Source organism: Oncorhynchus keta, chromosome 24, assembly GCF_023373465.1.
Source record: "Oncorhynchus keta strain PuntledgeMale-10-30-2019 chromosome 24, Oket_V2, whole genome shotgun sequence".
Classification (NCBI taxonomy): Eukaryota; Metazoa; Chordata; class Actinopteri; order Salmoniformes; family Salmonidae; genus Oncorhynchus; species Oncorhynchus keta.
Window position 1 is genome coordinate 15,241,847 of NC_068444.1, and position 27,455 is coordinate 15,269,301.

The window sequence follows — 27,455 nt, forward strand, 5'->3', positions numbered from 1 at the left end:
CAATTTCGGGGATCTTTTATTTCAGCTCATGAAACATGTTGCATTTATATTGTTATTCAGTGCATAAGTAATCAAAACGTATTAAAGACATCACTCCAATACATACAAGTCTAAATTCGCATTTCCTTTGAGTCGATGACTGATGGATATAGACAGGTTGGATATATACAAATGTTCAACGTCCACACAAGTCTGTTACATTGGACCCAGTATAAAAATGAACATGCAGTGGTGGGTCAGGGCAGTATTTGGCATAACAGTTTCTTCTTGACCTTACAGGCACTTAAAAAGTATATTGCCTGTATAGTGTTCAGATGTAGCACAGCCCCATCTGAGTTTAAATATTTAACCTTAGAGAAATTAAGTAAAGTGATATTTCCCTAAATCTAGTCCCCCCAAAAATGTAAGTACCCATTAAACAGCATTTTGTGTCACCTCAATCCAATGCCACTAGCAAAAGCATTTATTGATATATAATATATTTGAAGAAAGGACGCGCAAATCACAAGAAAAAGTGAAGTGAAAAAAAGAAACTACAGGTTGTATGTAGCTACACTAAAAGACTTAGGAGTTAGAAATCTTTTACATCTTAAGGTGAATTATAAACAAGGTACTATTTGAGCTCAAATAATGCCTATTGTCTTACAGCTTGACCTTAGAAATTGACCCGACTGCCAGCATTGACATGATACTAACCCATCACATTCAATTTGACCTGCTTACATGCACTGGAACATCCTTGGAAATACCTAGAAGTGAATGATTGTATGCCAGTGTTGAGCCAAACCAAGTGCCTCTTTTACAGAGAGGGTAGGTCCCCTAAAAAAAGTGATGGTAGATCCCATTCCAGTGCTATTTATTGTGTGTCAAAGAGACAAGTCCATACAGTACGCTAACAGAGTAGACCCAGCACAGTCAGATGCACCAGTAGGTCACTGTCACATTGCAGAAGGTAGATGTATTAAATGGCTGACTCTTTATTTTCTCCTTGCGTGTCAAGTTGCACCCCCTCTCTCTTCTCATTTGCTTTAGGCTATAATCAGAAGCATTCTCAGCATTTTTCCGTTTCACTCCGATGGCTTTCACATTTCGGGTTGCTGCTCAGCAGTAAGCGTCGGCCGTGGCTCCGGCGACTCGTAGCGTTGGAAGTTCCGCTTCCTTATTTTCTCAGGAGCTTTCCTCCAGAGAACGACCTCCTAGTAATAGAGAAGAATTACATCAACACTAGTCACAGTGATCCTCTCATAGGTTATTGTAAATGTGCATACTGAGATGAGACGATCGCTTTCAATAATACTATAGGCCAATTTCGATGTTTTGAGTTCAAACTACTGTAATATTAAACTTCTGTAATATTTTGCTGCCACAGATATACACTACATGACCAAAAGTATATGGACACCATCGAGCATCTCATTCCAAAACCATATGCATTAATATGGCGTTGGTCCCCCTTTGCTGCAACAACAGCCTCCACTCTTCTGGGAAGGTTTTCCACTAGATGTTGAAAGATTGCTGCATGGACTTACATTCAGCCACAAGAACATTAATGAGGTCGGCACTGATGTTAGGCGATCAGGCCTGGCTCACAGTCCACGTTCCAATTCATCCCAAAGGTGTTTGATGGGGTTGAGATCAGGGCTCTGTGCAGGCCAGTAAAGGTCTTCCACGCCAATCTCGACAACCCATTTCTGTATGGACCTCGCTAGGTGCACGGGGGCATGGTCATGCTGAAACAGGAAAGGTCCTTCCCCAAACTGTTGCCACAAAGTTGGAAGCACAGAATCGTATGCTGTAGCGTTAACATTTCCATTCACTGGAACTAAGGGGCCGAGCCCGAACCATGAAAAACAACCCCAAACCATTATTCCTCCTCCACCAAACTTGACAGTTGGGCACTATGCATTGGGGCAGGTAGCATTCTCCTGGCATCCGCAAAATCCAGATTAGTTTGTTGGACTGCCAGATGGCAAAGAGTGATTCATGGCGGCGAGCTTTACACCACTCCAAATAAAGAAAAACCCTTGAATGAGTAGGTGTGTCCAAACTTCTGTCTGGTACTCTATGTAGTGTATCTGCAGTCTTGGAACAATAACAACAGACTGGTAAATGGAAGTTGGCTTTGATGTTCTGTACCTGCTGTTTGAAGTATCTCCTGTCCTCCTCATCCACCAGCACCAGGTTGAGGAAGTACCGCACAGAGAACTTCTTGTTGACATCCCTCATGGTGGCTGTCAGGTCGTAGCCAGCCAAAAACAGACGGATGGGAATGGACTCTCCTAAGAGTGAAAGAACAGGCATGAAGAGGGTTGTGAAACAAGTTCCATGGCAAGAAGAGAGATGTACACTAGTCCTGAAAACATTAAACTGCTTTGGTGGGGCGGAATAACAAAATAAAATAGATATTGAAATAAAAATCATAATATTGGGACAAATCAACACCATATTGTGCATACCTTTCACAGGGGCGCCATCCATTATGTCATACTTGGCAACAGTGTCCGTCTCTGTAGTTGTGCTCGGCCCTGCGAAGGAATATCACATGACCAAATATATACATTTCACACTGTTCTTAAAGCAAACAGATTACAGGACAGTTTTAAAAGTTTTCACAACATTTGAAATCTGAAGAATCTGGAACATTCAATAATTTAAAATAAAAATGTTATTTAAAAGAGTAACATCTTATGCCGTTTTAAGTGAACTTTCCCTTTAAGTAAACCTCATCTCACCTATTCCAGTCATCTCCTTCTTTATCAACTGAAGTTCCATGTGCTGGATTTTGATTCTCACCAGAAGGAAATAGATTTTACCCACAATGACATCTTTCAAGTGGTATCTGAGAAGACAGTTGAGGTCAGGTCAAGTTATACATTTATAATAATGTATATATACATTCTAATCATTTATTTAATTTATAACTTCTTTATCTGAAACCAATTTTGACATGTATTTGCTACTGTGCTATGGTTTGAATGCATGAATGTCTTATAGTGATATATATAGATATATATTTTACTTGGACTTGTTGTATTCAAACTCTATGTGTAGACAGTCTTCAATGCCAACTTCCATTTTAATGGAATTATTCACATCAGGGTAAGTAGCCAGCTGATGGACAATGAGCTCATACTCTTTCACCAGATCAGACAGTCTCCTCATTACTGTCACTTTGAGGAAATATCTACAGGAAATAACAAAAGGAGAGTTATGGTTTACAACAATGCAAATGACATTAAACCGACACACTGCTTATATTCATAAGGTGGATGCAGCAATGACAACAATAAGCCATCTGATGCAGTTTCACTGATCATCTCAAGCTGTGCCAATAGAAAAGGACGATGCAGAGGACATCTGGTTATGACAGAGTTGTGCGCTAACCTCAGTCGGACATTGGTTCCAACGTAAGATTCATAGGGCTTCTCCACCTGCGTGAACTCAAAGTCGTAGCTTCGGTTCTGGGTCAACTCCCCTGGCAGGGCAAGCTCCTTCACCAGGTTGACAAACTCATGTGTGTTGCTTTTATCACTGAAGAGCTCTGAAAGAAATACACCACAAGTTTAAACACCTCTGTTAGGTTCATCACATCATCACAAACAGGAACCTCACATTTCCAATAAGCACATCCATTGTAACAAGGGAAACATTTATTTTAACAAAAGTATATATAGAGGAGTCCTAAATCTATTAACCTAGATTGTCCTGTATTAGATTTTTAACTTTTGTCCTATGATCAGACATTCACATATTTATATGGTATTTGTAGGCTTCCCCAAACTTCCTCAGACAGTTTGACAACATTGAAACAACACTTCGTAATGGTTGAGGAATCCTCACAGAAACACTTTGCCACCAGACCAGAGTGTGTGCTGTGGAGTGTGGACAACTGCGGTTTTCACATGACAAGCACATGCCTTGCTAAGCGGTTTAGCATAAATGAGACTGATAGCACACTTGGTTTGTGAACTAATGAACAATGCATGGTTGGTGTATGAGGTGGGCGCTGTTGTTAGGTTACAATGTCAAAATATACATTTACACAAACTCACCAATCTGCCCAACAAACTCAATTCGAATCCCCTGGTGTTCTAGTCTCTTGCCCGTCTGCCTCACATTGAGATTCACCTTACAAGAAAACACAAACAAGTTATGGGGTATTGGCATAGGACACAGTAGCTATGTTTCCATTAGCTTGTCAACATTCAGAAAGTTTGCATTAAAAAAAATAGATGCGACAATTGCCTGCGTTTCCATTTAACCATCCAGACGATAAAAACACATGGACGTAATGACATCACACCTAAAGAAAACCTACAGTGTTGAATAAAAATGAAGTGTTTCCATTAGCCATTTACGCAAATAACCTAATAAATTGGCGACAGCCTGTTGCCAATGCCCTCCCACCTATCTGTTCCATGTCTCAAGTAGCCCCGGGAAAACCTGCATGGATAGAATGAAATAATTGGCAAATATTTGCCATATTCTAATAATTCTTGTGTCAACATATCACCACGGCCCGTGTCATGTTGAAACTTCAACTGTAATAATTATTGGACGGTGAAACTTGCCAACCAACCAGAAAAGCAACGCGAAGCAATTCAGGCATTCCTGAAAGTCAGGACAATCACTGTCCTGCAAAACAACATTACTTTTCTAGTTGAACATTTTTATTTGAAAGCAGTAGGCATGTAGAATGACATGTGGGATGGCACTTTAGAGTTACGCGATGAGGTCACGTGCCGCGTACCTTCAAAATGATTTGTTGCAATAAAGAAATGTCATGTCAAGTGTGTGTATGTTTTTCAACGCTCACCTTCCCAGAGACAGATTCTCCATCATAAAAAAGGTAGTTCTTCTCCACTTTTCCATCCTCTGTTTTGAGTTCTGCGGTCTTCCTAGTCTCTGCATCATTGAGTAGGACATCAATTTCACACACAGGACCAAATAAACCACCCAGGAAACTCTGAAACACAGGAAGACTTTAGTATGTATACAATCATCTCAAAGGCACATACAATCGTACAACGTTACACAGGCACAGAATCGGCTAACCTGACAGCTGACGTTAACAGTCAACATTTCTAGTAGTTTTGACTGGACTGAGGTGTGGTGAGGTGTGCAGAGCCCGAGCCTTACATTGATGGGCATGGTTATGATGAAGACGAGTTTGGTCCAGTGGGAGTGAGATTTTAAGAAAGTGGAGCCAGGCCTTTTGACTGATTCACTACATGGAACAGATAGTTCCACACAAAAAAATGTGTGGTATCAGGTTAGGCGGAATATATGTTGGTTGCTGTTGAGTTGTTGAAGGTAACCCGAAGAGGTGATGTTTGCTTGTGTCCCCCCCACACCTGTTGTCCCACACCTATTCAATGGCTGTGCGAAGTTGCTGGATATTGAAGGGAACTGGAACACACTGAAGGTCATTCAGCGACTTGTCCCGAGGCCACTCCTGCTTTGTCTTGGCTTTGTGTTTAGGGTCGTTGTCCTGTTGGAAGGTGAACCAGTCTGATGTCCTGTGCGCTCTGGAGCAGGTTTCATCACTGATCTTCTCTGTACTTTGCTCTGTTCATCTTTCCCTCGATCCTGACGAGTCTCCCAGCCCCTGCCGCTGAAAAACATCCCCACAGCATGACCACCATGCTTCACCGTAGGGATGGTGCCAGGTTTCTTCCAAACGTGACGCTTGGCATTCATGCCAAAGAGTTCAATCTTGGTTTCATCAGACCAGAGAATCAGAGCCTGATTGGCGGAGTGCTGCAGAGATCATTGTCCTTCTGGAAGATTCTCCCAGCTCCACAGAGGAACCCTGAAGCTTTGTCAGAGTGACCATCGGGTTCTTGGTCACCTCCCTGACCAAGGCCCTTCTCCCCCGATTGCTCAGTTTGGCCATGCGGCCAGCTCTAGCTGGAGTCTAAGTGGTTCCAAACGTGTTCCATTTAAGAATGGAGGAGGCCACTGTATCCTTGGGGACCTTCAATTTGTTGGTACCCTTCCCCAGATCTATGCCTCGACACAATCCTGTCTCGGAGCTCTACAGACAATTCCTTTGACCTCATGGCTTGGTTTTTGCTCTGACATGCACTGTCAAGTGTGGGACCTTATATAACCAAATCATGTCCAATCAATTCAATTTACCACTGGTGGACTCCCATTTGTAGAAACATCAATGATGATCAATGGAAATAGGATGCACCTGAGCTCAATTTCAAGACTCATAGCAAAGGGTCTGAATACTTGTGTAAATAAGGTAATTTCTAAAAACTTGTTTTCGTTTTGTCATTATTGGGTAGTGTGTGTAGATTGAGGAAAATGTTTTCTTTAGTGCATTTTAGAATAAGGCTGTAACGACATGGGGCTGTGTATTATCCTGCTGAAACATGTGATCTCTGTGTACTCAAATTGCCGACGATAAAATGGATGTGTTAGTTGTCCGTAGCTTATGCCTTCCCATACCATAACCCCACGGCCACCATGGGGCACTCTTCACAGTTGACATCAGCAAACAGCTCGAAGACATGTACGCTGTGAAGACACTGTTAAATGTCTTCACTGACATTTTCAACCTCTCTCTGACCAAGTCTGTAATACCAACATGTTTCAAGCAGACCATCATAGTCCGTGCCCAAGAAAGTGAAGGTAACCTGCCTTAATGACTACCACCATGTGGCACTCACTTCGGTAGCCATGAAGTGCTTTGAAAGGCTGGTCATGGCTCATCAACACCATCATCCCGGAAAACCTAGATCCACTACAATTCGCATACCGCCCAAACAGATCCACAGCTGACGCAATCTCAATCCCACTCCACACTGCCCTTTCCCACCTGGACAAAAGCAACTGCTATGTGAACATGCCGTTCATTGACTACAGCTCAGCTTTCAACACCATAGTGCCCATAAAGATCATCATTAAGCTAAGGTCTCTGGGACTAAACACCTCCCTCTGCAACTGGATCCTGGACTTCCTGACGGGCCACCCCCAGGTGGTAAGGGTAGGCAACAACACATCTGCCACGCTGATCCTCAACACGGGGACCCTTCAGGAGTGTGTGCTTAGTCCCCTCCTGTACTCCCTGTTCACCCACGACTGTATGGTCAAACAACTCCAACACCATCATTAAGTTTGCTGAAGACACAATGGTGGTAGGCCTGATCACCGACAACGATGAAACAGCCTATAGGGAGGAGGTCAGCGCACTGCCAGGACAACCACCTCCCCCTCAACGTGAGCAAGACAAAGGAGATTATCGTGGACTACAGGAAAAGGAGGGCCGAACACATTCACATCAACAAGGCTGTAGTGGAGCGGGTCGAGAGTTAAGTTCCTTAGTGTCCACATCACCACACCAAGAAAGTCACACCAAAAGATCTGGCATGGGTCCCCAGATCCTCAAAAAGTTATACAGCTGCACCATTGAGAGCATCCTCACTGGTTGCATCACCGCCCGGTATGGCAACTGCTCGACATCCAACTGTAAGGCGCTACAGAAGGTAGTGCGTACAGCCTAGTACATCACTGGGGCCAAGAGGCTCCTTAACAGCTTCTACCCCCAAGCCAAAGAACTGATGAACAATTAATCAAATGGCAAAACAGACTAATTGCATTGACACCCTTCTCCCTTTGTTTTTATACTGCTGCTACTCGCTGTTTATTGTCTATGCATAGTCATTTTACACCTGCCTACATATACAAATGATCTCGACTAACCTGCATATAGCCTCATTGTTTTTGTGTTACCTTTACTTTATTTTGTAAATATTTTCTTAATCCTATTTTCTTAAAACGGCATTGTTGGTTACGGGCTTGCTTGTAAGTAAGCATTTCACGGTAAGGTCTACACCTACACAGTAAGGTGTGTCTGCCATCTGCCTGTTACAGTTGAAACCTGGGATTCATCCGTTAGGAGTACACATCACCAGCGTGCTAGTGGTCATCAAATGTGAGCATTTGCCTACTGGAGTCGGTTACGACCCCGAACTCCAGTTCTCAAGATACGATCCTGGTGAGGACAAGCATGCAGATGAGCTTCCCCAAGCCAATTTCTGACATTTGTGCAGAAATTCTTTGGTTGTGCAAACCCAGTTTCTAACGATCCCGCAGATGAAAAGGCCGGATGTGGAGGTCCTGGGCTGGCGTGGTTACATGTGGTCTGCCAAATTCTCTAAAACAACATTGGAGGCAGTTATTGGTAGAGAGATGAGCATTAAATTATCTGGCAACAGCTCTGGTGGACATTCTTGCAGTCAGCATGCCAATTGCATGCTCTCTCAAAACTTGAGATATCAACTTTAGAGTGACCCTTTGACCCCAGCACAAGGTACACCTATATAATGATCATGCTGTTTAATCAGCTTCTTGAGATGTCACACCTTTCAGGTGGATGGATTATCTTGGCAAAGGAGAAATCCTCTATAACAGGGATGTGCACATTTGAGAGAAATATTCATTTTGGGAGTATGGAACATTTCTGGGATCTTTTTTTTTTTCAGCTCATGAAACATGGCACCAACCCTCTTTACATGTTGCATTTATATTTTTGTTCAGTATAGATATGTGCCAGCACAGAGGGATAGGCCAACGAGTGATATATGCTTCAGTGAAGTTGGCTTCTTAGCAATGGTTATCAACTGTACGGCAGAGATGGGACGTAAGTCACAGAAAATAATGTTGTGGCAGCTGTAGAGAAGTACTTGAGTGTACTAGATTTGACTTCAGAAGAGTTACAGGGTGTGCGAAGTGGTGGCGTCCCGTCCTCCCAAGCCATTGGCATAGTGCAGGACAATATGGGTTTAAATAGTGGAATAGGGTTTTAACTTGTGTAGAATTACAAAGTATAATTGAGTTATACTCCAGTCTAGTTGGTGGCGGTAATGCAACCGCAATTAAACCTCATCGAAAAATAAAATGTCTCATGACATCCAGCAATTTTGCGTAGCTTTCATCGATAATCACCACATAGTGATCAATTATATAACTGCTACATTAGCAAATTGCCGCCAACTAAAACGTGTTAGTTATCTAGCTACAGCTGGAAGAACACAGTGGGCCTCCGACCCCTGTCTGTGTTGATACCGAACCTAACGTCGTTATGCTAGGCTAGCTATCCGTTAGCCAAGCTAGCTAACGAATTAGGGGGAAAAACGAAGCAAATGGTCAGGATGACAATGACAGCTTTAGCACATCTCTTTATGTATGTGTTGCTACTTCTTTCATTTTGAACTCACCATTTCAGCTGTTTAAACTGCTGTGACAGCTAGCTAGCCTCCGTGTTGCTAATTCCTGTGTCGATAGACAAAACAGAGAAGCAGTATATCTGTGAATACAGAAGCAATGGCAACACATACATTTCAAAATAAAAGTCCAACGTCTAGCGATATAATTTGTTTAGTCCACTGCTGCTGCAAATTTTCACATTCACTGTTTGCAGATGATTGAGTACTTTTCTGAAGGTTTTGGCAAACTCTCTGTCTACAGTAACTTTATTTTAGAAGAGGCAGTTTATCGGTAATATCTTTTGACTTTGATATAGCAGCACGTTGTGTATCAAGCCAGCGTTACTTGGGGTGCATTTATAAATTCACACTGGTTATCCACTCCAATTTCAGAGCACTCTCGTTTGAGTGTGCCTGAGCACAGAATAACTGATGAATTTACTAACCCACAACAATCTTTTAATATGACCAGTGTCAGTAAACTTCGGCAACAAAAAGCAATTAAATTGTTGCCAGCAGCACAGTTAGTCACCATCAGTGGTGATTTTAGCATGTAAATCTCAGTGCCAGGAAAGCCACTACGCAATACAACACTAAACAATACATTAATTGCACTATAACGTTAACGACAAACGGTGTCCACAAACTGTTAGGACCAACATAAAGCTGTCCCAACAGCAGAGCTTTCTTTTCAGTATGATGGAGTGAAACCTTACCCCCGCTACACCTGGCTATCAGCAGAGACTTGTCTGGCAGCAAAACGGTTAATTCAGCCTTATTTACTGCCTTCTTAAAAAACATAGCTGATATTGCTGAATTGCTTAAACTAATGTGGGTTCTACTGACAATTGAGATGTACAAATATGGCATAAAAGAGGATGAGGCCATCCATAATTTCAATTAAGAAATTAATGAGCGAGATAAGACAGATGTAGTCACTAACTATTTGTTCAGCACTTTTGAAATGTAAAGTGACAGAATTCAGAACATGGGCTGTTTTTACAGTATTCTCCCTGTACACCAAGTCAGAACTATATGATAAATAAAGGGGGCATAAAAGCAGACAATGTAAGTTCTTACAATATTAGATCATGACATATCTCTAAAACAGGCTATAGGCTACATGTGCACCACCAAGTCAGAACAGTAGGCTAAGTTATGAGTGGGAAAGGGACCAAATTATTAGGGGAAGGCACGTGGGCAACTAACAGCTTACTCCACAACATGTATGACTTTCTTAGCTACAGTATACATATCTCCCTGACATATTACATCAATTATGCAGCAGAATACCGCAACATTGTCATGAGACTTTGTCATCAAAGTCTGGAATTCTCTGGATTTATGGTGCTTTCAAGACAACTTGGAACTCGTAAAAGAAACTAGGGCGAATCATGACATCAGTGATCTCAAGGTCGGAGGTCGAGAAAGAGGCCCAGCTTCCCAACTTGGAATTCTGAGTTGGATGACAGTTCAAAACGTATTTTCCCAGTCGGAGCTAGTTTTTTCCCAGTTATCTTGAACTCACTGAAGTCTGGGATTTCCCAGTTCAGAGTTTCCAGTTGTTTTGAACTCAGCAGAAGTCATGCTGGATTGACAGCATGGCCAATGTATTCAACCTTTTCTGGCCCATGGTGTTGCGTGTGAATGTTTATCATTTTAAGTTTGGATAAAGAGACCCTTAAACCCAGACTTGGACCACACAGCCTCTCCACAAACAGCAGGCAGGGGAAGCAAAATAGTGATTGCTTTGAAACGCTTGCAGTTAGCCACTCATTCCTTCCAAAACACTCATTGTGTTTGCGATTTCCAACTTATTGTGTAATGTTTATGTTCATTGGCCGAGGAGCACCGATACATTTTATCTATAATTTCTCTTCATACGACAGGGATTGAAGAGGATTTGCAAGTAGATTGTCGACACGATTCATGATGACTGCTTGTCAGCTTCCTAACTAAGATCCAATCAAAGCTACAGTCCAATCAAAGCTATGGTAGATTTGACGTCATTTTATCTGTGGCCAATGACCTTGAGCCTTTTTGGATGGGCACTTCTAATGAAACTCTAAGGCAGCACCCAAGGGGGCTTGAACTGCCTAGCTCTCCCTATAGATTCTGCAGTGACATAGTGTCCCCATGAGTGACAGAACACTGAGCCAATCACGGCGCAACTAGAGAAGATGACCAATGCCTACGCTCTGTATTTTCCGCTGGCTGCCTCACCACTACAGAAAGCACTGATCTAGGCTGAAACACCTGTATTTTGGAGCTGCCTTACTCAATGAAGCACAAAAGAGACCATGTTTGTATGAGGCTTTATTAACTCAATAATTGTTTTTACATTGTTTGCAAAAAGATAAGGGACACGTATTTATATATATATTTTTTAATTTATTTATTATTTAACCTTTATTTAACTAGGCAAGTCAGTTAAGAACAAATTCTTATTTACAATGATGGCCGAGGAAGAGTGGGTTACCTGCCTTATTCAGGGGCAGAACAACAGATTTTTACCTTGTCAGCTCAGGGATTCGATCTAGCAACCTTTCAGTTACTAGCCCAATGCTCTAACCACTAGGCTCAAAATAACATGCAAAACAGGCAACAAATTGTATTTATTTTACCCCTGAATGACAGGTCACCACTGGTCACCAATGATAGATAACATGAAACCAGCTCTGCTACGCTGAGTAAGCCAGTTAGCTTGGGTGCTTGACTGCTGTTGTGAGGTAAGAATGCTCGGATCAACCCTACTCCTTGTCCAGAGCATCCCGTGTGTGTTCTGAATGCTCCAAGAGCAAAACGCTCTGAATTTACAAAAGCCCATAGTGCAATCTGGCACTCCAGAGTGAAGTTACGAACACACCCTCAGTAGACTTTTATTTTGTCCTAAAAATCTGGAATATAAATAATCTTGTTGCAAACATCACACTCTAAAATCCCGTGATCTATCATGTGACCAAAAGTCATATGAATAGGTGGAGTAGTGTTGCACAATCCTTTTTTAATTTTAATTCATGATATGGCACTGCCTCACGAGCCTTATTTCTTTATTTCATAATTGTTTTTACATATTTTCATTAAAACGTTATTTTGACAAGACAATTCATACAACTGAATTCTTCCACCAGAAGATATAGCTAGTCCAGACAAAAATCTGGTCGTTAGGTATTTTGGTCATGCTGCTTTATACAACGGGTGGGCCTAATCCTGAACTCTGATTGGTTAAAACCGCATTCCAGCCAGTGTCTATTCCACAAATTACCACCGGCTAAATCTATGCCATTGAAATGCCTATTTACTCTGTTCCATCTGACTGGGCAATCCACTGTCTCATCAGCCCAGCCAAACAATTTATAAACTTGATCGCCATTATAAAAAGCATCTAGACATTATCTCACATTTATTTTAGACTAACATTTGGTTTTCAACAGCGGAAATTTGTATAAACCTTGCTGTCTGTCTCCCTGACATTTACAACATTGTTTCAATCTCCAGCTGTCCCATAGGAATGAACGTGTCAGGACAAGACAGACAGACAGCGTTTCTCAGCCTGTCGAAATCATGTATCAGCTGGCATAATTTTTATGGATCTCAATGTCAGTTGAAAAAAGTAAAACGAAATGAAGTGCAGCTAGTTCACAGTCTTTTCAGCTTCGGTTTGAAGTGATTGTGTTAGCTGTGTTGTTGGCTAGCTCCTCTCAACAAATAAAATAAAATGTTATTTGTCACATGCGCCGAATACAACCTTACAGTGAAATGCTTACTTACAAGCCCTTAACCAACAATGCAGTTAAGAACAATAACTGTTAAGTAAAAAATGTAAATAACAAATCATTAAAGAGCAGCAGTAAAATAACAGTAGCGAGGCTATATACAGGGGTACAGAGTCCGTGTGCGGGGGGGCACAGGTTAGTCGAGGAAATTGCGGTAAAGATCATGATCATTAGAAAGCAAATTACGGACTCCTCTTTAAATCTGCGTATTCCTCCAAAGCTCAGTTGTCCTGAGTCTGCACAACTCTGCCAGGACTTAGGATCAAGGGAGACACTCAAGTGTTTTAGTACTATATCTCTTGACACAATGATGAAAATAATCATGGCCTCTAAACCTTCATACTGGATCCTATTCCAACTAAACTACTGAAAAGCTGCTTCCTGTGCTTGGCCCTCCTATGTTGAACATAATAAACGGCTCTCTATCCACCAAATGTGTACCGAACTCACTAAAAGTGGCAGTAATAAAGCCTCTCTTGAAAAAGCCCAACCTTGACCCAGAAAAGTTTTAAAAACTATCGGCCTATATCGAATCTTCCATTCCTCTCAAATTTTAGAAAACGCTGTTGCGCAGCAACTCACTGCCTTCCTGAAGACTAACAATGTATACGAAATGCTTCAGTCTGGTTTTAGACCCCATCATAGCACTGAGACTGCACTTGTGAAGGTGGTAAATTACATTTTAATGGCGTCAGACCGAGGCTCTGCATCTGTTCTCGTGCTCCTAGACCTTAGTGCTGCTTTTGATACCATTGATCACCACATTCTTTTGGAGAGATTGGAAACCCAAATTGGTCTACACGGACAAGTTCTGGCCTGGTTTAGATCTTATCTGTCAGAAAGATATCAGTTTGTCTCTGTGAATGGTTTGTCCTCTGAAAAATCAACTGTAAATTTTGGTGTTCCTCAAGGTTCTGTTTTAGGACCACTATTGTTTTCACTATATATTTTACCTCTTGGGGATGTCATTTGAAAACATAATGTTAACTTTCACTGCTATGCGGATGACACACAGCTGTACATTTCAATGAAACATGGTGAAGCCCCAAAATTGCCCTCGCTTGAAGCCTGTGTTTCAGACATAAGGAAGTGGATGGCTGCAAACTTTCTACTTTTAAACTCGGACAAAACAGAGATGCTTGTTCTAGGTCCCAAGAAACAAAGAGATCTTCTGTTGAATCTGACAATAAATCTTGATGGTTGTACAGTCGTCTCAAATAAAACTGTGAAGGACCTTGGCATTACTCTGGACCCTGATCTCTATTTTGACGAACATATCAAGACTGTTTCAAGGACAGCTTTTTTCCATCTACGTAAAATTGCAAAAATCAGAAACTTTCTGTCCAAAAATGATGCAGAAAAATGAATCCATACTTTGTTACTTCTAGGTTAGACTACTGCAATGCTCTACTTTCCGGCTACCCGGATAAAGCACTAAATAAACTTCAGTTAGTGCTAAATACGGCACCCAGAATCCTGACTAGAACCAAAAATGGATCATATTACTCCAGTGCTAGCCTCCCTACACTGGCTGCCTGTTAAGGAAAGGGCTGATTTCAAGGTTTTACTGCTAACCTACAAAGCATTACATGGGCTTGCTCCTACCTATCTTTCCGATTTGGTCCTGCCGTAAATACCTACACGTACGCTACGGTCACAAGACGCAGGCCTCCTAATTGTCCCTAGAATTTCTAAGCAAACAGCTGGAGGCAGGGCTTTCTCCTAGAGAGCTCAATTTTTATGGAATGGTCTGCCTACCCATGTAAGAGACGCAGACTCGGTCTCGACTTTTAAGTCTTTACTGAAGACTCATCTCTTCAGTAGGTCATATGATTGAGTGTACTCTGGCCCAGGAGTGTGAAGGTGAACGGAAAGGCTCTGGAGCAACGAACCGCCCTTGCTGTCTCTGCCTGGCCAGTTCCCCTCTCTCCACTGGGATTCTATTCCTCTAAACCTATTACAGGGGCTGAGTTACTGGCTTACTGGTGCTCTTCCATGCCGTCACTAGGAGGTGTGCGTCACTTGAGTGGGTTGAGTCACTGACTTGATCTTCCTGTCTGGGTTGGCGCCCCCCCTTGGGTTGTGCCGTGGCGGAGATCTTTGTGGGCTATACTCGGCCTTGTCTCAGGATGGTAAGTTGGTGGTTGAAGATATCCCTCTAGTGGTGAAAAGCTATAAAAAGCCAACTGACATTTACTCATGAGGTGCTGACTTGTTGCACCCTCGACAACTACTGTGATTATTATTATTTGACCATGCTGGTCATTTATGAACATTTGAACATCTTGGCCATGTTCTGTTATAATCTCCTCCCGGCACAGCCAGAAGAGGACTGGCCACCCCTCATAGCCTGGTTCTGCTCTAGGTTTCTTCCTAGGTTTTGGCCTTTCTAGGGAGTTTTTCCTAGCCACCGTGCTTCTACACCTGCATTGCTTGCTGTTTGGGGTTTTAGGCTGGGTTTCTGTACAACACTTTGAGATATCAGCTGATGTATGAAGGGCTTAATAAATACATTTGATTTGATTAATATGTACATGCAGGTAGAGTTAAAGTGACTGTGCATAGATAATAAACAGAGTAGCAGCAGTGTAAAAGAGGGGGGACAATGCAAATAGTCTGGGTAGCCATTTGTTTAGCTGTTCAGGAGTCTGATGGCTTGGGGGTAGAAGCTGTTAAGGAGCCTTTTGGACCTAGACTATGCGCTCTAGTACCGCTTGCCATGCGGTAGCAGAGAGAACGGTCTGCATTGCTTCTACATCTGCATTGCTTGCTGTTTGGCATGTTAGGCTGTGTTTCTGTATAGCACTTTGTGACATTGGCTGATGTAAAAAGGGCTTTATAAATAAATGTAATTGATTGATTGAACAGTCTATGACTAGGGTGGCTGGAGTCTTTGACAATTGTTAAGGCCTTCCTCTGACACCGCCTGTTATAGAGGTCCTGGATGGCAGGAAGCTTGTTCCCAGTGATGTACTGAGCAGTTACCATACCATGTAGGATGCTCTTGATGGTGCAGCTGTAGAACGTTCTGAGGACCCTTACCAAATCTTTTCAGTCTCCTGAGGGGGAATAGGCTTTGTCATGCCCTCTTCACGACTGTCTTGGTGTGTTTGGATCATGATAGTTTGTTGGTGATGTGGACATAAAGGAACTTGAAGCTCTCAACCTGCTCCACTACAGCCCCGTTGATGAGAATGGGGGCATGCTTGGTTCTCCTTTTCCTGTAGTCCACAATCATCTCCTTTGTCTTGATGATGTTGAGGGAGAGGTTGTTATCCTGGCACCACACGGCCAGGTCTCTGACCTCCTTCCTATAGGCTGTCTCATCTCTGACCTCCTTCCTATAAGCTCTCATCTCTGACCTCCTTCCTATAGGCTGTCTCATCTCTGACCTCCTTCCTATAGGCTGTCTCATCGTTGTCAGTGATCAGACCTACCACTGTTGTGTCTTAGGCAAACTTAATGATGGTGTTGGAGTTGTGCCTGGCCATGCAGTCATGAGTGAACAGTGTCCTGATGAGTGAGCACATTTTCTATGCCAGGCGATATCGCACCTCATTAGCTCATTGTTATGGATGTATCCAAATAAATGTCATTAGAAAACAGCTTAAACAAATGCAAATGCAGCTACTTTGCTGTTATTCTGGCTGCACTTTTTTGAGGTGACTGTAAATTAGTCGTAGTTGGCTGGCTAGGCTACCAAGCAATGGATAAGAAAGAACGTTGCCAGCCAGTATGGCAATGGAACATTTAGAAGGAACGATTGGGTCACGTCCATGGATAAAGAACAAAAATACTGAAGACTGGGTCGCATCTTTAGCAACCGAACCGACAGAATGCACAACCAGCTGGCTTGGGTAGCAACCCTAGATTTGTGTCGGGACTATATCTTGTGGAAGGATGGAATAGTATGAATAAATTCCTCAAAATAACATTTAATCAAAATATGTAAATCATTATTTTAATATGTTGGTAACCCCTTGTATAAAAGTGATAATACCCTCGAAGCCGGTGTTTGGGGGATATATTGGCACGGATTGCTGTCCCGAGACTGGCTTCAAGGGCATTATCACGTAATAGACACGACACATTAATTTATTTATAGTTTGCCATTCAAAAGGACTGGTCGTCCATCCTAAAATAAATGGTTGCTATGCAGGCTGGACAACGTTCATGTCACTTGCTAGCGAACTAGCCAACTTAAGCTAACTCAGTCACATCAAACATTGAACCTGGAATGACAGTATCCTAGCTTTGTTTGTTTGTGCTTTTTTTCTATTGGCATTTACTTGGTTATGTCCATGATAATGACATTGGTGCGCGATTTCGACTGGCTCTGAAGTTGTCTGGACACGGTTCACTCTCTGTCTATGACGGCCAATACATACAGCACGGCTTGGAACGCTGCTCGTCTAATCAGCATCCAGGATCCAAACAACCAGTTTAATAAGAAACAATACAGTCTATTATTTTTGTCATGTATTTTCATCTGGAAAATTATGAAAAAGAGAGGCAAGTGCACTAACCAACAGGTTCATATATTTAACTTTTTTTGTTTTCTTTCTGCTTGCATTTTGTATTTCTATTTTAATGTGTGTATTTCTGTAATTTCAGTAATTCAGGGATCATCTTAAAAAATATATCTTGGTCTCAGCATAACAAAACTGGTGGTTTTGTAGGTCATCAGGTACTTTACAGAGGAAGCTCAGGGAAATATTCAACATGAGGGTGTGTTAATGGACTTTCGCCAGTTCAGGAAATGACACAGTGTGGTTGAAGTGTCACGGGAGGATCTGAACCCTGGTCTCTCACGGGAGAAACTAACGTCTTGGCCATTAAACCCTCATATGAACTGTTAGATCACGAGGAAATTCCATCAGCAGCATAGTGACACTGATACTGAAGTTGCAGGCAGGTATGGAGCAATTTCAGTGCAAACAGAAATTGTATTTGAATTCTGTCATTTAGAATTTGTATTAGGATATTGAATTTAATATTTTTTAATTTGTAATGCACAAATTAAATAATTGAATTCATAAATGAAACTGGTTTTCAAATTGAATTGAATTAATATGGCATTCAGCTTTCAAATTAAATGTACATTTAAATGAATATTCAAATTCAGTATTTATATATTGAGTTTCAATATGGTAGATATTGCATACATTGCCTGTGTATCAAGTTTACAAACGATCAAGGTTACAAACTATAATTTTAAGTTCATCAAAGTTTCGTATATTCAACTTCTCAGATGCATTCGGATTTAGATTTCAATTTCAGTTCTCTAAATTCAGATTCAAAACCAGAGACAACATCCTGGTATTTTGCCAGCCAGAAAGGTAGAGGAGTACGGATAGCGTTTGATTCTATCTCTGGTAAACAGAAGCTTTTAGCGGTTTGTGAAGGGAATGTGACATGTTGAATTCATTTCTGTCCTATGGATTTGGAAAGCTAAGACTCTCTGGAACATGGATATGCCTTCTGTTTTCCTTTACGATGATCAGGATACGTTACAAGGGAGTGTCACAAAAAATGAAATTTGGCCTAATAAGAATTATATTCTAAGGATAGCCTTTCCACTGCCCATTTAATCTCGCTTTTGAGATTGACTGGGTTCGAACCAATGTTTCCACCTGATTCAGCTCATACCGAGACTCAATCTCAGGACCTCTGCCTCGAAAACACACATGACCTCCCTGCTGAAGCATTCCAACCCACCACGCTATTGAGAAATGCCTTCTTCTAATGTACAAGGACGACACTTCAGACTGATGAGTGAGTTTCACATAACCCCATCTGCTACATTGACCTCCCAAACTGACTTCACAGTGACCACTGTGGTTGAACCAGCAAACTGCAGATTGAAGTCCAGTGGCACAATTGTAGAGGATGTTAGCGGCGTGCTTAGCTAGTACCGTTTACCCCTGATTCAGCTCAAATGGAGACTTGAACTCAGGACTTCTGCCTCAAACACACATGAATGCTTTTTCTGAAGCATTCCAACCCATCTTACTATTAAAAAGGTCTTTCTTCAATTGCAAGGGGCAACACTTTAGGCTGAGTATTGAGTTTCACAGAACCCCATCTGCTACACCAATACAAGTCTTCAAGATCCAGCAAAATTACTCGTCAAAAGAGCGTGGTTTGGTGGGCCATGCTAATGCGATGAGAACCTTGCCTGAAACCTAAAGAAGTGTTAGTTTGACATGTGTGAGCTTGTGTTAGACGTGTTAATTTCAAGTCTCCAGCAAGGGTAGTCATGATGTGTAACATGTGACTGGCTGGGTTAAGACTGTGTTTGCCTGCTGAGCTAAAGCCTAGGCATTGGTCCTGTGACTTGGATGGGTCTCTTCAAGGAGGAGATCAAAGGGGGGTTCGGTGACCACGCTCACATGATGACTAACTTGTCTGAGACCTGAAAAGTTGCATTGTCTGGTGCACAGGTGACCAGGTTGAGAACCCCATCAGTCATACTAACACATCTTTAGGTCTCAGGCAAGGTTGCTCATCACATGCATGGATCACCATACCCCCTCTATTGCACTTTCATTAAATGGGTTTTATTGGTTTACTCGGATCCCCATTAGCTTTTGCCGAAGCAGCAGCTATTCTTCCTGGGGCCAACACAACAACAACAAAAAACACAACAAAACACTGATATACTGATAGACAAGGACAGTCACACAAATGTAAAATACAACGATAGACAAACAATATAACGAAACAATAATGTGTGTGTACTACCTCTTCAACAAAAGAGTCCTAAGAAAACATTTTGTATGATCTCTTATAAATTACTTTAGGCCCAACCTTTGGCACTTTGGCTTTCCTAGTTATTGCCACAATCTTATGGTCACTACAGCCAATATGAACTGATATTGCTTTGGAGCAAAGCTCTAGCAATAGTGAAGATATGATCAATATGAGTAGATGTCACAGCTCAAACACTATTGAAATATTGTGTTTGTAGATTGTGTGTGATAGTGTGATAGTTTAGATCTTAGAGAATGTTTATAAGTTAAATAATCTGTCTGTAAACAATTGTTGGAAAATTACTTGTGTCATGCACAAAGTAGATGTCCTAACCGACTTGCCAAAACTATAGTTTGTTTACAAGAAATTTGTGGAGTGGTTGAAAAATGAGTTTTAATGACTCCAACCTAAGTGTATGTAAACTTCTGACTTCAACTGTATGTGTACATTTATTTTGCAATGATCTCACACGCAACATGGGCAGTGTGGTCAGCATGTAACTGGTCCTGTGCAGCCTGTGATCATCATAGAGGGGATCTGAAAGAACATCTATGTTCCAGAGAGTCTTAGCTTTCAGGAATGGGGTTATAATAGTTTATAGCTAAAACAGTTCAAACTTACTATTTTGTTATCAACATTGAAACAAGGTCAAATAACAGGAAGTTCTGCATAATTTCAACCACCCAATATATACTGCCAAAATAATGGAAACACCAACATAAAGTGTCTTAATAGGGCCATCAGGATAGAAATGATTCACCATAGGTTCAAGGTCATCACTCAAACAATGGCTGTATATTTATTGGAGTTTACCTCACCCTCTAAGGGGTTAAGTGAACCTAAACCATGCCAGGAAAATGCACCCCACACAATAACAAAGCCACCAGAACCCTAATTTGCTCAAGTGTTTCCTTTATTTTGGCAGTTACCTTTGTACTGAATTTTACATTTTAGTATTTTTTTTATTTAACCTTTATTTAACTAGGCAAGTCAGTTAAGAAAACATTCTTATTTACAATGACGGCCTACTCTGGCCAAACCCCGACGATGCTGGGCCAATTGTGCACCACCCTATGGAACTCCCAATCCCGGCCGGATGTGATACAGCCTGGATTCAAACCAGGTACTGTAGTGATGCCTCTTGCCCTGAGATGCAGTGCCTTTGAATGCTGCGCCACTCCGGAGTCATTTAGCATTAGGCTATGAACGTTTCTATGTGGAATTTTCAAAGTATATATAATTCTGATGATTATGTTGAAAGTTGATTGATGTAACAACCTGTTAGTAAGGTTAAGTCAATGTATTTAAGTTGAAATCTTACCCCTATTTCAATATTTACAACGCTGGTTGAAATGACATGAAAGCAGTACTGATTGATTACTTTTTTCAAATCCATTGTATTTTCCACATTGATTTCATGTCACAATACGTTGACAAATGACCTTGATACAACATTGATTCAACCAGTGTGTGCCCAGTGGGACCTGATCACGAGACCATGAGCCCAACTCATGTCCACTAAAGAAACCTAATCCCATATCCTTAAATAGTTTATGGTTCAAATACCATTGGATTATCAAAACACATTTATTTAAATCTTCCCAAAAAATATGAGTGTGGAATGATGTGATATCAAATTGTGACAATTGTGGATATTCTGAATAAAGTATTATGTTTGACAATATTTGAAGAGGGAAAGACTATCATATAGTATCTTATAAATTTAATTGCAAAAGAAAACAATAAAAGCACAATATCCCCCATAAAACCACACGTTTTAAAACCGTATGAAAAATATAATTTGCTGAGCTCAAAAATAAAGGCAACTGGTTAAATCTAATTAATTACATTCTTGGCAGGTATTAAAAATAAAAACACACAAAAAAGCGATTCATTTGATCTCTTTGGTTCCATGGGAAATAACTAAACTGTGTAAATGATGCTATAACCACTTACATTGCCCACAATTCAGTTACCTAAATGCAATCTTACACAGCCAAGCATCAATACCTGGGTCAAATAGCATGGTATTACTACTTTCATAAGATGCGGATAGCATTGACCAGAAAATACAATAATTCAAATGGAAAGTCCGTTTTAAGGAGCTCATGGAATCATGAGAGGTTGCAAAATGCATTTTACACAACCGGATTGACATCACAATTTCAATATTTAGCATTCTGGCAGGCTACAGGATCAGGTGATCCTCTTTCAATTCCTGAGCAGGAGGCAGAGCCTGATCCATGGTCATTTTCGGTGGGAAGACAAAGCCAGGGTAGTCAATCCCATCCACATCTGTGCTGCCCAACTGGTCGCCAGAGCCCTGCTCAGTTAAAAGGATTCCTGTGGCAGAACCCTCGCCTGACTGCTCCTCCGGCTCTGAGCCAGCCTCTTCTGGCACTCTGGAAGAAAAACAGAAGCACAGTAACGTTAGCCATTACAGTCTACATCCTCTGAGCTCTTCCTGTGTTTTTTCACTACCGAGCAGGCCTGGGAGTCTCTACACACCCATCCTCCCTGCTTTGTTTGTCTGAGAGCCTTGGATTGTATTAAGTTGAAGTCACAAAGCTTTTAACAAGAAAGGCTGAGAGTATGATAACTCTATAACCGTTCTTGCCAGAGAATATATTGTTGAAACAGTGTCCAATCTTTTATTTTATCAACTTAAAGCAGCATTATGTAACTTTTTGGGCAACCCAATCAAATTTACATAGAAATGTGTGTTATAGAGCTGTCATTCTCATTGAAAGCAAACATAAGAAGCAGTAGATTTGTTTTATGTGCATTATTTCTATGCTTCCCGCTCTTAAGTTTCATTTTTGTGTCTTTTACATTCAGTTTTGTACACCAGCTGAAAATACAATATTTTTGGTTATGGAAAATATATTTCACAGCGGTTTAGAGTGTACAATGATTCTCTACACTCTACCTGCTTGTTTTGTCACATAACCTGAAATGAGGCGAACTATTAGAATTTTAGCAACCAGGAAATGGCAGAGCAATTTCTACATAGTGCACATTTAAGTGAATGCGAAAATAACCACATGTAGATGAATCATTTGTAAAACTTTACAAAGTTGCCCTGATACCTGTGAAGAAACACTTATTACTCCAGTCACTATATTGGATTCATATGTTGTCACATAGTAATTATTTAGGAAATGCTTTGTAATTGCATAAAATACAATGTTGTTACTAACATAATAACAGCACTACTACACAGGTTTTATTAAAATACTGAAGCTTCTGTTTGCATGGTACTTTAACAAGTGTAATACACAAAATCCATAATTAAACAGTGTATTCCTGACTTTTTGCCATTGTACTTTATTGTCGTATAAGGCAGGTTTTTATATTTCTACATGATAATATGGTAATTTATAACGATAATAACTTTTTCTGCAAACAATAGTATAAGGAAGAGGGTTTTGTGAGATTCAACCTTTTTGGGTCTTGGTGTTTTTCTAACTGATACAATGTCTTGCTTAGGATTTTGACCACTAGAGGGGAAGTGGTGTCTTAGACCATATGATAGCAAATGTTTAGCTTCCTCAATAGTGAAAATGTTGAACAGAGCGTTTAACAGAGCTGAGTGCATATTGTTATCTTCTGTCTGTCATAATATAATGAGCGCGGAAATCACACATATATAATCAGATCATTTAAAATAGGTCGTAGTTTTAACACTGATCTTTCAGCAGGATAATCTAGAACCAAAGAGTAGGCTCACAGTGTGTAGTTTATACTAATAAGAAGTCTTCAAAGTGCTCTCTTTCTGTATGCTTCCATCACTCTCGGAATAAGACCGAATATTGGAGGCCATTCAAGTCACACTACGCACCTACCAGGCCGATTCTGTAATTAATAACATTTCCTACAGGATATTGTGAAGTTTAAAAAAAAAAAGATTTTGGAAATGTTTATGCTTAAGTGGGGCTTGTGACACAATTTGTCAATGTCCGTTATTGCAATCCTTTATGGGGACATCGCTCATCAAAAGCAATGGCGCAAAGAAGTTCAAGTTTGAACAATCCTGTCATAGTCTGTTCAATTCTGAAATTCACTAGCCCATAGAGCCTTGGTCTCCTGACAAATTGATCTGTGATGATGACATATACGTACATATCCTTTACGGCAATTGAAGGGAGTCTGTCAGGAGGCCCGGGCAAGTCCATCCAGGGACCCCGCTGTGTCTCACAGTTGGCATTCTTGGCGTCTGGACTGCATTTAAGCCACATATATCTGCCTTTTGCTGGAGCCCCTGTGTTTCATAAAGGAATGACAATATATAAACATAACTCATTTGTGACAAAGGATAATTTGTCAATAATATTCCTATTGAATATGAGATATGAAATATATGCTTTTAAACATTGGAATTTGATTAGGATCCCTGTTAGCTGTTGCGAAAGCAGCAGATACTCTTCCTGGGGTCCACACAAAACATTAAACATGATATAATACAGAACATGAAAACATTCTGGAACGGCGCCTGAGACAGCGTTTTCCACCACCATTAACAAAACATCAAATTATGGACTTTCTCATAAAAGAATGGTGTCAAATCCCACCAAAAGAGTTCCAGACAATTGTAGAATCTATGCCAGTGTAACGGATGTGAAATGGCTAGCTAGTTAGCGGTGGGGCACGCTAATAGCGTTTCAATCGGTGACGTCACTTGCTCTGAGACCTTGAAGTAGTGGTTCCCCTTGCTCTGCAAGGGCCGTGGCTTTTGTGGAGCGATGGGTAACGATGCTTTGTGGGTGACTGTTGTTGATGTGTGCAGAGGGTCCCTGGCTCGCGCCCGGCGAGGGGACGGTCTAAAGTTATACTGTTACATTGGTGCCGTGACCCAGATCACTGGTTGGAGGAGGTCAAAAGGGGGGTGAGTGTAACGGATGTGAAACGGCTAGCTCGTTAGCGGTGGTGCGCGTTAATAGCGTTTCAATCGGTGACGTCACTTGTTCTGAGACCTTGAAGTAGTGGTTCCCCTTGCTCTGCAAGGGCCACGGCTTTTGTGGAGTGATGGGTAACAATGCTTCGTGGGTGACTGTTGTTGATGCGTGCAGAGGGTCCCTGGTTCACGCGAGGGGACGGATTAAAGTTATACTGTTACACCAAGATGCATTGAATCTGTTCTGGCTCGTGGTGATCCAATGCCCTATTAACACACTTTATATTGGTGTTTCCTTCATTTTTCGGCAGTTATCTGTATCTGGATGCTGATTTATAATGCCCGGGAATAATCAATAGGCCTGAAAAGACTTCAAAGGGCCTTGGAATGGTTTAGGAACAAGTCAAGGTAGCCCCCATCCCTAACACGGAACCCAAACTGGCTGCGCGAGTGCGCCATTGTGCATAAATGTATTTTGTCCCCCCACACCAAACGCGATCACGACACGCAGGTTAAAATATCAAAACAAACTCTGAAGCGCGATCTGCGTCAGAAATAGAACTGATTTCTATTTTAGCCCTTGGAAACACAGACGCTCGTTGGCGCGCGTGAGCAGTATGAGTGCAATAATTGAATAACATAGATTTCACGACGCGGGTGGTGTAGTCAGCCTGTAAGAGGAGTCTGGGAGTTTTGATATGAACAAGTGTGCTTGCCACCATTCATCCTGCCCAACAAAAATTATATAACAGTATAAAATAACTTGTTTTGGGGGTATATTTTGACAACTTTCCAAAAACATGTACTCTAAACTATTCTCGGTCCGTATGTACCAAGCCTCTCGGAGTAGGGGTGTTGATTTGGGTTCAGTTTTGCCTTTAAGATTATAATGGACAGAGAGGACCAGCACCACCACTGTGAGAGGAGCTGACCAGCACTCCAACTGTGAGACACTTTCCCATTTCTTGCTAGTAAACTTGTTCTTGCAATCTGTGAGAATATTTTCACTTTAGAAAAAACAGAAAAACAAAATAGGTAGCCTACAGCTTTAGTTTTTGTTGGGCAGAATGGATATAGGCCTACTTATTTAGCTTTTTTAACAGAAAACAAAGATATACCTTATTCACACAAACTCACAGTGGCTACTCTGCTTTTACACATTTAGCCTATATTATTATTATAAGTCTTTAAAATGTCTTCACAGTATAATGTCGGCCTACAATAGACTATGTCAATACTATGATCAAATTACACTTTCACTTATGCAACCACCCATTTTATAAATGGCAGCTTAAAGTTATGAGCAAAATGTGCATTGTTCTATCTTGTGGGGCCTCAACCTTTTTCTTACTCGTACTCTATTCTGGTAGTAAAACGTATCCTCCTGTCAGAAAATACAAACCAATTCAAACAAAATAGTCAGTAACCTATAGACTATTTTGTCAAGCGTGCCAGAAGACGTCAACTTGATAGTAGCAGACGCGCGGATAAATGTATCAATATGAATTACTCAACTTTAATGTTATTATTAAAAATCCTTAACTATCCCTAATTACTTTTCCCAATATTTAAATATTCAAGTATCCTACATGTGGCTAATGCAAAAATGTGAAATAACCTACTATTTATTTTAAAACTTACCATGTCCTTTATCTGCGAGAAAGAAGATGACAGCCAGTGTCAGACAGATCTTCGATTTCAGTAGTCCCTTCATTATTTTCGATGCTCTAATGAGGAGACGACAATATATGCTTTTAAGAATAACCTTTGTGTGTGAATATTCTGAAAGTACACCTAATCGCACTGTTGAATACCCCGAAACCCTGCCCATTTATGCGTCATTGTTTCCTGAAACCAGACGTTTTAGCAAGAAGTTTAACATCCGCAATGGAAAGTTCTTGTCTTCCATATCTAGCATGTCTACGTTCAGCGCATTTAGTTTGTAACAAAAAAAAAGATAAACACAGTAGCTTAATCTGGAAATTCCACGGATATACAAATTGGTAGTCACACTGTAGAACTTCAATAGACCATCATATATTGATAGAAAATGACACATCGCCTAATTTGAATCAAGCTTTGGCCCAATAATTAGCCTAAATCCAATAGATGAAGTCCTAGATGAACAAATAAGATCTAAAACTTAAAACACTTAGTTGGTATGCTACCATGTAACATCTCTCCAAAGTCCCCCCCATTAATTTGCTGAAGGGAATTTTCAGCAAATGAATGAGCAGTATTTCACATTTGATTACCTTTGACTAATTTCTCAAGAATTCTGAAGATATTATGAAAATTCTATGTATTGTTAAAGTGGCTGTATGCATACTATATATCTAACACTTCTACTGCAGCCCTCATCCTCCACATACAACACCCGTTCTGACAGTCACATTCGGTTAAAGGTCCCCATAGCACACACATGCCTGGGTCGCTCCTCTTTTCAGTTCGCTGCAGCCAAACACCCAAACTGGACAGTTTTATCGCAATCTCTTCATTCAAAGACTCAATCATGGACACTCTAACTGACAGTTGTGGCTGCTTTGTGTGATGTATTGTTGTCTCTACCTTTTTGCCCTTTGTGCTGTTGTCTGTGCCCAATAATGTTTGTACCGTGTTATGTGCTGCTACCATATTGTGTTGCCACCATGCTGTGTTGTCATGTGTTGCTGCCTTGCTATGTTGTCTTAGGTCTTTCTTTATGTAGTGTTGTGTTGTCTCTCTTGTTGTGTGTGTTTTGTCCTATATTTATGCTGTAATTATGTTGTTTTTTAAATCCCAGGCCCCTGTCCCTGCAGGAGCCCTTTCGGTAGG

General features: G+C 41.0%; 2 protein-coding genes across 3 annotated transcripts; both read right to left on the reverse strand.

Moving 5' to 3' along the window:
- On the reverse strand, positions 1-10,027 carry LOC118402742 (vacuolar protein sorting-associated protein 26A-like). 2 transcript variants are annotated; one of them, XM_035800946.2, is made up of 10 exons: positions 9,935-10,027; positions 9,231-9,285; positions 4,817-4,966; positions 4,053-4,128; positions 3,385-3,541; positions 3,020-3,184; positions 2,733-2,839; positions 2,457-2,525; positions 2,137-2,279; positions 1-1,196 (listed from the first exon to the last, which is right to left on the reverse strand). In XM_035800946.2, exons 2-10 carry the CDS (start codon positions 9,231-9,233, stop codon positions 1,083-1,085), a joined length of 984 nt encoding a protein of 327 aa, XP_035656839.1. In that variant the 5' UTR covers positions 9,234-9,285; positions 9,935-10,027; the 3' UTR covers positions 1-1,082. The 2 variants fall into 2 exon arrangements, with proteins under 2 accessions (XP_035656839.1, XP_052333824.1); XM_052477864.1 differs by lacking the exon at positions 9,935-10,027 and having other exon boundaries at positions 9,231-9,359.
- An 11,428-nt stretch (positions 10,028-21,455) lies between these two features.
- On the reverse strand, positions 21,456-26,482 carry LOC118402743 (serglycin-like). Its single transcript, XM_035800947.2, has 3 exons — positions 26,283-26,482; positions 23,870-24,008; positions 21,456-22,149 (listed from the first exon to the last, which is right to left on the reverse strand). The coding sequence occupies exons 1-3, from the start codon at positions 26,470-26,472 to the stop codon at positions 21,936-21,938; spliced, it is 543 nt and encodes a 180-aa protein (XP_035656840.1). The 5' UTR covers positions 26,473-26,482; the 3' UTR covers positions 21,456-21,935.
- Positions 26,483-27,455: the final 973 nt, after the last annotated feature.

Bases quoted from the DNA above. Each gene is read 5' to 3' on its own strand.
- LOC118402742 (XM_035800946.2), bottom strand. The intron at 2,840-3,019 runs GTAAAATATATA...CTGTCTTCTCAG, and splicing joins TTTGAATACAACAAGTCCAA to ATACCACTTGAAAGATGTCA. The intron at 2,280-2,456 runs GTATGCACAATA...TTTCACTCTTAG, and splicing joins GGATGGCGCCCCTGTGAAAG to GAGAGTCCATTCCCATCCGT.
- LOC118402743 (XM_035800947.2), bottom strand. From the start codon at position 26,472: ATGGGCAGGGTTTCGGGGTATTCAACAGTGCGATTAGGTGTACTTTCA. The intron at 24,009-26,282 runs GTAAGTTTTAAA...TATGAAACACAG, and splicing joins TCTCGCAGATAAAGGACATG to GGGCTCCAGCAAAAGGCAGA. The intron at 22,150-23,869 runs GTACGTATATGT...TTTTTCTTCCAG, and splicing joins TCAATTGCCGTAAAGGATAT to AGTGCCAGAAGAGGCTGGCT.